Source organism: Trichomycterus rosablanca, chromosome 7, assembly GCF_030014385.1.
Source record: "Trichomycterus rosablanca isolate fTriRos1 chromosome 7, fTriRos1.hap1, whole genome shotgun sequence".
Classification (NCBI taxonomy): domain Eukaryota; kingdom Metazoa; phylum Chordata; class Actinopteri; order Siluriformes; family Trichomycteridae; genus Trichomycterus; species Trichomycterus rosablanca.
The window spans coordinates 41196701-41209200 of record NC_085994.1 but is presented as its reverse complement, the minus strand read 5'-3'; the positions used below and the strand labels follow the sequence as shown (position 1 = coordinate 41209200).

Here is a 12500-nt window from a genome sequence, read left to right as displayed (position 1 = left end):
GTTCTGAGATTTACACGTCACTCATCGTTACCCTCAAAATTACAGCCGGGCGCTCGGGTGGCGCAACAGTCCGATACTGTAGTGGGCACGATGAAGCGGCGATTCTTGGGCGGTGGGGTGGCGCAGCGGACTAATACGCTTGCACATGGGCGCCGGAGTCTCAAGCTCGCCTGGCATGATCACCTGTGCCAACAGGTAAAATAAATTTATTGCCGTGGTACAACTGCGACCCCTGCTGTCCGGTCGAAGCATCTGCAAAAGCAACAGATAATCTGGAGAGCTCAATCGTCTTAACCCTCCTCAACCAGCGTGGGGCAGTGCTAGCACAATTCCAGTGGGGGGAATTGGATATGACTAAATTGGGAGCGAATTGAGGGGAAGATAAAGGAAACAGCGACTCCTACAGTCTGGTCGAGGCGTCTACACAAGCGACAGAGGAATACAGAGAGAGTAGCGCGATCCTTCTATGTGTTTAGACTCTGTGTATAAATGGTTGGCGGCGGATTCTGTCATGTCGACTGCAAGGCCGCCAACAGGGGTCGCCAGAGCGCACCAGGACCCAAAATAAGGAACCTAAACGGCGGCTCCCTTCCAAACACGGCGGCTTTACTCTTAAATCCGGTTAAATGGAACGGTTAGCGCAGCATAGCGCCTCCAGACCGCGTGCCAGCGGCGGGATTGATCAGCCATCGATTTACCAGAGTCGTTTCTCAGTCGCCTATTCAGCATTAACCGCGCGTCTCCGTAAACAAAACGCTAACCATATTCACCCCCCCCCCCCCCTCCTCGCTGCACCCCCGCGGCCGCCTCTCCGCCCAGTCCCCCCGGGACGTCTTAGCCTCCATTAAGTGATTCCACTCCGGGGAGAGGACGTGGGCGGGGCCGCGATCGTCCGCGCGGTTTAAAAACAGCGACGTAAAATAAATAAATGCACAAACCCGCAGTAATATGGAAATCAATGCGGCCGCGCGGGGAAGGAGCGCTAACACCCGCCGCCGCTCAGAACCGCTGCTGGGAAACACTTTAATTCATTCTCTCTCTCTCGCTGTCTCACTCTCTCTCTCTCTCTCTCTCTCGCTCTCTCACTGTGGACAGTTTTAATGTCCTGCAGTATTTATGTGGACGCTTCGAGCAGCACAAATAAAGCTGTTGAGTGTCCATATCGTGGCAGACGGGGACGAATGAGAGTCACGCAGGAGAGCTAAACACCGGCCGCTAAAGGTTCCCGCTACAGGTTCCTGCTAATGGTTCCCGCTAAAGGTTCCCGCCAAAAGTCCCCCTAAAAGGTCCCCACTAAGGGTTTCCGCTACAGCTTTCTGCTGTAGGTTCCCGCTAAAGTTCCAGCTTAACATTTTTGGTAAAGGTACCTAATAAAGGTTCCTGCTAAATGCTCCTAATAAAGGTTCCTGCTAAAGGTTCACACTAAAAGTTCCAGCTTAACGTTTCCGCTAAAGATTCCCCCTGTAGGTTCCCACTAAAGGTTCCTGCTACAGGTTCACACTAAAGGTTCCCACTAAAGGTTCCTGCTACAGGTTCCCACTAAAGGTTCCTGCTACAGGTTCCCACTAAAGGTTCCTGCTACAGGTTCACACTAAAGGTTCTCACTAAAGGTTCCTGCTACAGGTTCACACTAAAGGTTCCTGCTACAGGTTCACACTAAAGGTTCTCACTAAAGGTTCCTGCTACAGGTTCACACTAAAGGTTCCTGCTACAGGTTCCCACTAAAGGTTCCTGCTACAGGTTCACACTAAAGGTTCTCACTAAAGGTTCCTGCTACAGGTTCACACTAAAGGTTTCTGCTACAGGTTCACACTAAAGGTTCCCACTAAAGGTTCCTGCTACAGGTTCACACTAAAGGTTCCTGCTACAGGTTCACACTAAAGGTTCCCACTAAAGGTTCCTGCTACAGGTTCACACTAAAGGTTCCTGCTACAGGTTCCTGCTACAGGTTCACACTAAAGGCTCCCACTAAAAGTTCCCGCTAAAGATTCCTGCTAAAGGTTCCTGCTGTAGGTTCCTGCTAAAGGTTTACATTAAAGGTTCCAGCTGAAGGTTCCTGCTAAAGGTTCCCACTAAATGTTCCCGCTAAATGCTCCTAATAAAGATTCCCACAAAAGGTTCCTGCTAAGGTTTGAAGGTATACCACTGAAAGTTCCACCTAAAAGTTCCCACTAAATATTCCAGCTAAAGGTTCCCACTAAAAGTTCCCACTAAATACTGCTAATAAAGATTGACACTAAAAGTTCCAGCTTAATGTTTCCACTAAAGGTTCCTGCTGAAGGTTCCTGCTACAGATTCCTGCTAAAGATTCCCACAAAAGGTTCCTGCTAAGGCTTGAAGGTTTACCAATGAAAGTTCCACCTAAAAGTTCCCACTATGGGTTTCCGCTAAGGGTTCCTGCTAAAGGTTCAAACTAAAGGTTCCCACTACAGGTTCCCACTAAAGGGTCCTGCTAAAGGTTCTTGCTGAAGGTCCCTGCTGAAGGTTCTCACCCCTATACCACCCCATATCACCCCCCCGTTTCACCCTGATATCACTCCTGTACCACCACATATGACCACTATGCCGCCTCTGTATCACCCCTCTATCACCCTGTACCCCCCAGGTGTGTGTGTGTGTTTTGGAGAGGGGTGTGTGCAGGGGTGTAACAGGTGCAGCTCTAAGCTTTGATCTCCAATATAAAAATGAAAGTCATTTATAAATGTGGTGATTACGGGGGTTTATAGAAGAGCAACAATTTGTCTGATTGGATCTGATTGATCTGTTTTAGAGAGGATCAGGACGGCCAGGTGGAGACGGATTAACACACACACACACACACACACACACACACTGATCGGACTTTACAACCTCAGTGTGTGTGTGTGTGTGTGTGTGTGTGTGTGTGTGTGTGTGAGTGTGTGGTAAACGGGTCACATTATTATAATGATTTATTTTATTAATAGCTGCATGTTTACTTGTAGAGAGTGAAGCCTGATGCCCCACCCGCCCCACCCGCCTCTGCTGCTCTGAGACTCGTTCAGCCCAGTGCACAAGGGAACTGAGTATATCCAAATTAGGACAGTGAAAGAAAAATAGATCTTTCTTAAATGGTCAAACTCTTTCAGCCATGACAGACTGGAGACAAACACACTCAAACCCTGAGTGCAGAAGAACGGCCACAGTGTGTGTGTGAGTGTGTGTGTGTGTGTGTGTGTGTGTGTGTGTGTACCTGACTGTTGATATCGGCGTTGTGGTTGAGTAAGAGAGTGACGAGTTCTTTATGTCCTCGGTCACACGCCCAGTGCAGCAGAGCTCGACCCTGAAACATACACACACACACACACACACACACACACACACACACACACACACACACACAGGTTATAGTAACTTATAGGTTATAGGTAACTAAAAAAGTGCAATCCAAAATCCTAAATGCTTCATTCTAAACCCTAAACCTTAAACCATACGTTCTAAACCCTACATCACTAAATCCTAAATCTTAGATCCTTAACCTTAAACTCTCAAATCCTAAACCCCAATTCTAAACCCTAAACCCTACTCCCTATAGCCGACATCCTAAATCCTAAATCCAAAATGATAAACCATAAATCCCAAACCCTAAGCCCTACATTTTAAATCCTACAACCTAAATCCTAAACCCTAAACCCTAGATCCTAAACCCTAAATCTTAAACCCTATACCCTAAGTCCTGAACCCTAAACACTACATCCTAAATCCAAAATCCTAAACCTTACATCCTAATTTTAAACTTCAAATCCTAAACCTTAGATCCTAAACTGTAATCCTAAACCCTACATCATAAATCCTACATCCCAAATCCTAAACCCTAAACACTAGATCTTAAACCCTACACCCTAAATGTGTGAGCGTCTGAGTGTGTGTGAGTATGAGCGTGTATGTGTTGTGTGAGTGTGTGTGAGTGTGTGTGAGTGCATAAGTGTGTGTGTGCGCGCGCGTGTGTGTGAGCATAAGTGTGTGAGAGTGTGTGTGTGCGTGTGAGCGTAAGTGTGTGAGAGAGTGTGTGCGTGTGTGTGTGTGTGTGTGAGCGTAAGTGTGTGAGAGAGTGTGTGCGTGTGTGTGTGCGTGTGTGTGTGTGTGTGTGAGCGTAAGTGTGTGTGTGTGCTTGTTTGAAAGTGTGTGTGTGACAGTGTGTGTGTGAGAGTGTGTGTGTGTGTTTGTGAGTGTGTGAGAGTGTGTGTGTGTGAGAGTGTGTGTGTGAGAGTGTGTGAGCGTAAGTGTGTGTGTGTGTGTTTGTTTGAAAGTGTGTGTTTGTGTGACAGTGTGTGTGTGAGAGTGTGTGTGTGTGTAAGTGTGCAAGCGTGTGTGTGTGTGTGTGAGTATGAGCATGTATGTGTTGTGTTTGTGAGTGTGTGTGAGCGAGAGTGTGTCTGTGAGAGTGTGTGTGTGAGAGAGTGTGTGTGTGTGTGTGTGAGAGAGTGTGTGTGTGTGTGTGTGAGAGAGAGTGTGTGTGTGTGTGTGTGTGTGAGAGAGAGTGTGTGTGTGAGTATGAGTGGTGTGTGTGTGAGTGTGTGTGTGTGTGTGTGTGTGTGAGAGAGTGTGTGTGTGTGTGTGTGAGTATGAGTGGTGTGTGTGTGTGTGAGTGTGTGAGAGTGTGTGTGTGTGAGTGTGTGAGAGTGTGTGAGAGTGTGTGAGTGTGAGTATGAGTGGTGTGTGTGTGAGAGTGTGTGTGAGAGTGTGTGTGTGTGTGTGTGAATAAAGACACAGATGAAGTTACTTCACTGTAGAAATAAAAACTGCAGGACGATTAATAACTCGGAGCCTGAAGCTCCTGCCCGCCGCCCTAATGAGGTGATGGCAGGTCCGGTCCGGCTCCGGGCGGGAGAGAGTGAGAGAGAGGAGCATTATGGGTATTTGTGCTGGGGAAAGGAATGTGCGGTCAGCGGGAGCGCGGTCGGTCGTGATGGATGGACGGAGCTCACCCGTCCCCTCCCGCCCAGCGGCCACTTCATTTCTCAGCGAGGACCAATTAGATAAAGCGAAGTCCAGACGTCCAGTTCCTCGCTTTAAATCGTATCGATCAGCGCCGCCCCACGATACAATTGATATTTATGAGGGAGCGGGGCGTGGCCGCCGCCCGCTCGGACGCTCCGTCAACTTTTCATCGGACGTGCAGAGCGACTTTTCTCCTCCCTCGGTTCAGTCCGGAGAAGATCACTACAGAGAACCCGGGTTAGAACGTTCCCCACTGCAACCCTGACCAGGATGCACCACGGCTGTGTCCCAAACCGTCACCCTGAATACCACACGCTGCCACCAAACTCCCCCCTCATACCCCCGAAAACACCACGAATACCATCAACAATACTGCACACAGGTCAATCCTGAAGGTAGAACTATAGTGTATCACAAAAGTGAGTACACCCCTCACATTTCTGCAGATATTTAAGTATATCTTTTCATGGGACAACACTGACAAAATGACACTTTGACACAATGAAAAGTAGTCTGTGTGCAGCTTATATAACAGTGTAAATGTATTCTTCCCTCAAAATAACTCAATATACAGCCATTAATGTCTAAACCACCAGCAACAAAAGTGAGTACACCCCTAAGAGACTACACCCCTAAATGTCCAAATTGAGCACTGCTTGTCATTTTCCCTCCAAAATGTCATGTGACTCGTTAGTGTTACTAGGTCTCAGGTGTGCATAGGGAGCAGGTGTGTTCAATTTAGTAGTACAGCTCTCACACTCTCTCATACTGGTCACTGAAAGTTCCAACATGGCACCTCATGGCAAAGAACTCTCTGAGGATCCTAAAAGACGAATTGTTGCGCTACATGAAGATGGCCAAGGCTACAAGAAGATTGCCAACACCCTGAAACTGAGCTGCAGCACAGTGGCCAAGATCATCCAGCGTTTTAAAAGAGCAGGGTCCACTCAGAACAGACCTCGCGTCGGTCGTCCAAAGAAGCTGAGTGCACGTGCTCAGCGTCACATCCAACTGCTGTCTTTGAAAGATAGGCGCAGGAGTGCTGTCAGCATTGCTGCAGAGATTGAAAAGGTGGGGGGTCAGCCTGTCAGTGCTCAGACCATACGCCGCACACTACATCAAATTGGTCTGCATGGCTGTCACCCCAGAAGGAAGCCTCTTCTGAAGTCTCTACACAAGAAAGCCCGCAAACAGTTTGCTGAAGACATGTCAACAAAGGACATGGATTACTGGAACCATGTCCTATGGTCTGATGAGACCAAGATTAATTTGTTTGGTTCAGATGGTCTCAAGCATGTGTGGCGGCAATCAGGTGAGGAGTACAAAGATAAGTGTGTCATGCCTACAGTCAAGCATGGTGGTGGGAATGCCATGGTCGGGGGCTGCATGAGTGCAGCAGGTGTTGGGGAGTTACATTTCATTGAGGGACACATGAACTCCAATATGTACTGTGAAATACTGAAGCAGAGCATGATCCCCTCCCTCCGGAAACTGGGTCGCAGGGCAGTGTTCCAGCATGATAATGACCCCAAACACACCTCTAAGACGACCACTGCTTTATTGAAGAGGCTGAGGGTAAAGGTGATGGACTGGCCAAGCATGTCTCCAGACCTAAACCCAATAGAACATCTTTGGGGCATCCTCAAGCGGAAGGTGGAGGAGCGCAAAGTCTCGAATATCCGCCAGCTCCGTGATGTCGTCATGGAGGAGTGGAAAAGCATTCCAGTGGCAACCTGTGAAGCTCTGGTAAACTCCATGCCCAGGAGAGTTAAGGCAGTTCTGGGAAATAATGGTGGCCACACAAAATATTGACACTTCAGGAACTTTCACTAAGGGGTGTACTCACTTTTGTTGCCGGTGGTTTAGACATTAATGGCTGTATATTGAGTTATTTTGAGGGAAGAATAAATTTACACTGTTATATAAGCTGCACACAGACTACTTTTCATTGTGTCAAAGTGTCATTTTGTCAGTGTTGTCCCATGAAAAGATATACTTCAATATCTGCAGAAATGTGAGAGGTGTACTCACTTTTGTGATACACTGTATAGAAGAACCACAGAAGAACCTAAGAAGAACTATAGAAGATTCTAGAAAAATCAGAGAAGAACCTTAAAAGAATCCAGAAGAACCTCAGAAGAACCATAGAAGGACCAAAGAACAACAGAAGAACCAGAGAGGAACCATTGAAGGACCAGAGATGAACCCAGCAGAACCAAAGAAAAACCACAGAGGAACCAAAGAAGAACCAGAAAAGAACAACAGAAGAACCAGAGAGGAACCAGAGAAGAACCAGAGACGAACCTCAGAAGAACAACAGGAGAACCAGAAAAGAACCAGAGAAGAACCCAAAAGAACCACAGACAAACTATAGAAAAACCAAAGAAAAACCAGAGAAAAACCACCGAGGAACCGAAGAAGAACAACAGAAGAACCAGAGAAGAACACAGAAAAAACAACCACAGAAGAACCTCAGAAGAACAACAGAAGAACACAGAAAAACCAAAGAAGAACCAGAGATGAACCCAGTTTAACCAAAGAAAAATCCCAGAAGAACATAGAAGAACCACACAACCCCAGAAGAACCAAGCGAGAACCCAGAACAGCCAGAGAGGAAACACTGAACCACAGAGAACCATAGAAGAACCAAAGAAAAAACAGAGAAGAACCAAGAACCATAGAAGAACCATAACACAACTCAGAAGAACAACAGAACAACCAGAGAAGAGACAAAAGAACCACAGAAGAACCTCAGGAAAACGACAGTAAACTTCAGAAGAACTGTTTTTTTCCTGCCATGAAATGACTGGATCCCTTGAAGCTCTTTGATCTTCATTGTGTTCTTACATAAAGCAGATCAGAACATCCTTGATTTTCCGGTGGAGGAAACGTGGTGGCTTCAGCATGAAACTGAACTGAAGTGTTTTATTCCACATGGGAGGTGAAACGTACGTTCCTCATGAAGCTTCTGAAGTGGTGAGAACACCACAGCACCACATGAGAGGAACGTTTCTGTGGAAGCATCTCGTAAGGACGGATGAAGACGTGAGAGGCGGCAGCAGCGAATCAGACGTCTGATCTGAAGGAGTCGAGCCAGATATTAAACACACAAAATAAAAGGGACGGAACTACGGGAGTTCAGAATGGAACTGTGGGAACGCTGATCCAGGGTTTGATGGTGGTGAGGGGGGGGGGGGGGGGTGCAGCACTAAGTGCTTTATAACATTGATCAGCAGAACATTGATCACGGCGAGAAACGTGATAGGCTGATGTGTGTGTGTGTGTGTGTGTGTGTGTGTACAGTAACAGCTTTGTGTCCGGACACGTTAATGTGGGGTAAGCGCACTCATGCAGTGACTACAGTGTGTGATTTGGGACACATCCACAGCTGTCTAAGCACTATGAAGTGTTTTAGGTGTTCATGTGGCCTATATAGTGACTAGGGTGTGCGATTTGGGAAACGTCCACCGTAGAATGAGGACTGGGCAGCTGTAGCCTAGCGGTTAAGGTACAGGACTAGTAATCGATAGGTTGCTGGTTCAAGCCCCACCACTGCCAGGTTGATGCTGTTGGGCCCTGTGAGGTGGCCTACATAGTGACGAGGGTGTGTGATTTGGGACACGGACACAATAAACTGAGGTGCTTTCATAAGTTCATTTGGCCTACAAAGTGACTAGGGTGTGTGATTTAGAACATGTCCATAGCAGAATGAGGAATCTGAGGTGGCCTACATAGTAACTATGGTGTGCAATTTGGGACACGTCCACAGTAGAATAAGGACTGAGAGGTGGCCTACATAGTGTTTATGTTGCCTACATAGTGATGAGAGAGTATGATTTGGGACACGTCCACAGTAGAATGATAGTGTGGTGTTTTTTAGGTGTTGATGTGGCCTACATAGCGACTAGGGTGTGTGATTTGGGACACATCCACAGTAAAATGAGCTGTTTTAGGCTTGTGTGTTCATGTGGCCTACGTAGTGACGAGGGTGTGTGATTTGGGACACGTCCACAATGGACTGAGGACTATAAGGAAAAAAAACCTGAAACTCCAACAGCGCCGCCTACTGACAACCAGACCAAACTACAGCAATTAGGGACAAGAGAGAGAGAGAAGAGAGAATGTGTGTGTGTGTGTGTGAAAGAGAGAGTGTGTGTGTGTGTATATATGTGTGTGTGTGTGTGTGTAAGGTACAGGGTGAGATTTAGGAATACACACCTCCTCATCCTTGGTGTTGACGTTGATGTGTTTGGCATTGAGGGCCGAGCGGACTCGCTCAACGTTATTCTCTCTGCAGAAGTCAAATATGTTTTTATCCTCCTCCCTACACACACACACACACACACACACACACACACACAATAAAACACACACACACACAATGAAAAAAGATTACTGTTTAATAAACATCGCTGATACAGAAGTGTGTGTGTGTGTTGTGTGTGTGTGTGAGACAGTATGACTGGTGTGTGTGTGTGTGTGTGTTTGTGTGTGTGTGTGTGTGTGTGTGTGTGTGTGACAGTATGACTGGTGTGTATCAGATAGTTTGTGTAAAAGTGAACGAGTGTGTTTGAGGTCAACTAATCAATAAAGGTGATCATTCATCAACCTGCTGACCTGTAACCCCCACATACACACGTGTGTATTAGTGTGTGTGTGTGTTAGTGTGTGTATTATTGTGAGTATGTGTGTGTGTATATTAGTGTGTGTGTATAAGTGTGTGTATGTGTGTGTGTGAGTGTATATTAATGTGTATGTTAGTGTGTGTGTATATTAGTGTGTGTGTATGAGTGTGTGTATATTAGTGTGTGAGTGTATATTAATGTGTATGTTAGTGTGTGTATTAGTGTGTGTGTATTAGTGTGTGTGTGTGTATTTGTGTAAGTGTGTGTGTATTAGTGTATGTGTGTTAGTGTGTGTATTATTGTGAGTGTATTTGTGTGAGTGTGTGTATATTAGTGTGTGTGTGTGTTAATGTGTGTATTATTGTGAGTGTATTTGTGTGAGTGTGTGTATATTAGTGTGTGTGTGTGTATTTGTGTAAGTGTGTGTATTTGTGTAAGTGTGTGTATTAGTGTGTGTGTGTGTTAATGTGTGTATTATTGTGAGTGTATTTGTGTGAGTGTGTGTATATTAGTGTGTGTGTGTGTGTTAATGTGTGTATTATTGTGAGTGTATTTGTGTGAGTGTGTGTATATTAGTGTGTGTGTGTGTATTTGTGTAAGTGTGTGTATTTGTGTAAGTGTGTGTGTATTAGTGTGTGTGTGTGTGTTAATGTGTGTATTATTGTGAGTGTATTTGTGTGAGTGTGTGTATATTAGTGTGTGTGTGTATTAGTGTGTGTGTGTATTTGTGTGTATAAGTGTGTGTGTATTAGTGTATGTGTGTGTTAGTGTGTGTATTATTGTGAGTGTATTTGCGTGAGTGTGTGTATATTAGTGTGTGTGTGTATTAGTGTGTGTGTGTATTTGTGTGTATAAGTGTGTGTGTATTAGTGTATGTGTGTGTTAGTGTGTGTATTATTGTGAGTGTATTTGTGTGAGTGTGTGTATATTAGTGTGTGTGTGTATTAGTGTGTGTGTGTATTTGTGTGTATAAGTGTGTGTGTATTAGTGTATGTGTGTGTTAGTGTGTGTATTATTGTGAGTGTATTTGTGTGAGTGTGTGTATATTAGTGTGTGTGTGTATTAGTGTGTGTGTGTATTTGTGTGTATAAGTGTGTGTGTATTAGTGTATGTGTGTGTTAGTGTGTGTATTATTGTGAGTGTATTTGTGTGAGTGTGTGTATATTAGTGTGTGTGTGTATTAGTGTGTGTGTGTATTTGTGTGTATAAGTGTGTGTGTATTAGTGTATGTGTGTGTTAGTGTGTGTATTATTGTGAGTGTATTTGCGTGAGTGTGTGTATATTAGTGTGTGTGTGTATTAGTGTGTGTGTGTATTTGTGTGTATAAGTGTGTGTGTATTAGTGTATGTGTGTGTTAGTGTGTGTATTATTGTGAGTGTATTTGCGTGAGTGTGTGTATATTAGTGTGTGTGTGTATTAGTGTGTGTGTGTATTTGTGTGTATAAGTGTGTGTGTATTAGTGTATGTGTGTGTTAGTGTGTGTATTATTGTGAGTGTATTTGCGTGAGTGTGTGCATATTAGTGTGTGTGTGTATTAGTGTGTGTGTGTATTTGTGTGTATAAGTGTGTGTGTATTAGTGTATGTGTGTGTTAGTGTGTGTATTATTGTGAGTGTATTTGCGTGAGTGTGTGTATATTAGTGTGTGTGTGTATTAGTGTGTGTGTGTATTTGTGTGTATAAGTGTGTGTGTATTAGTGTATGTGTGTGTTAGTGTGTGTATTATTGTGAGTGTATTTGCGTGAGTGTGTGTATATTAGTGTGTGTGTGTATTAGTGTGTGTGTGTATTTGTGTGTATAAGTGTGTGTGTATTAGTGTATGTGTGTGTTAGTGTGTGTATTATTGTGAGTGTATTTGTGTGAGTGTGTGTATATTAGTGTGTGTGTGTATTAGTGTGTGTGTGTATTTGTGTGTATAAGTGTGTGTGTATTAGTGTATGTGTGTGTTAGTGTGTGTATTATTGTGAGTGTATTTGCGTGAGTGTGTGCATATTAGTGTGTGTGTGTGTATTTGTGTAAGTGTGTGTATTTGTGTAAGTGTGTGTGTATTAGTGTGTGTGTGTGTTAATGTGTGTATTATTGTGAGTGTATTTGTGTGAGTGTGTGTATATTAGTGTGTGTGTGTGTATTTGTGTAAGTGTGTGTATTTGTGTAAGTGTGTGTGTATTAGTGTGTGTGTGTGTTAATGTGTGTATTATTGTGAGTGTATTTGTGTGAGTGTGTGTATATTAGTGTGTGTGTGTGTATTTGTGTAAGTGTGTGTATTTGTGTAAGTGTGTGTGTATTAGTGTGTGTGTGTGTTAATGTGTGTATTATTGTGAGTGTATTTGTGTGAGTGTGTGTATATTAGTGTGTGTGTGTGTATTTGTGTAAGTGTGTGTATTTGTGTAAGTGTGTGTGTATTAGTGTGTGTGTGTGTTAGTGTGTGTATTATTGTGAGTGTATTTGTGTGAGTGTGTGTATATTAGTGTGTGTGTGTGTATTTGTGTAAGTGTGTGTATTTGTGTAAGTGTGTGTGTATTAGTGTGTGTGTGTGTTAATGTGTGTATTATTGTGAGTGTATTTGTGTGAGTGTGTGTATATTAGTGTGTGTGTGTATTAGTGTGTGTGTGTATTTGTGTGTATAAGTGTGTGTGTATTAGTGTATGTGTGTGTTAGTGTGTGTATTATTGTGAGTGTATTAGTGTGAGTGTGTGTATATTAGTGTGTGTGTATGAGTGTGTGTTAGTGTGTGTGTGTGTGTGTTACCTGATTGTCTCCTCCTGGTATAAACAGCTCACCGCCGCTCCACCAAACATCGTCCTGCGCTCTCCTTTTCTTCTCTCTGATAAACACTACACACACACACACACACACACACACACACACACACACACACACACACACACTTTGTGTTAATATTTCCTGCTCCTCTCTCT

General features: G+C 44.4%; 1 protein-coding gene across 1 annotated transcript in view; it reads right to left on the bottom strand.

Moving 5' to 3' along the window:
• Nucleotides 1-12500, bottom strand: part of acbd6 (acyl-CoA binding domain containing 6) — a 29398-nt gene that overhangs the window by 9440 nt on the left and 7458 nt on the right. The window contains exons 4-6 of the mRNA XM_062999571.1: nt 12331-12416; nt 9178-9283; nt 3212-3301 (exon numbers count right to left, since the gene is read on the bottom strand). Of these exons, the coding sequence (XP_062855641.1) occupies nt 3212-3301; nt 9178-9283; nt 12331-12416 (282 nt within the window). The remainder of the gene's footprint in view (nt 1-3211; nt 3302-9177; nt 9284-12330; nt 12417-12500) is intronic.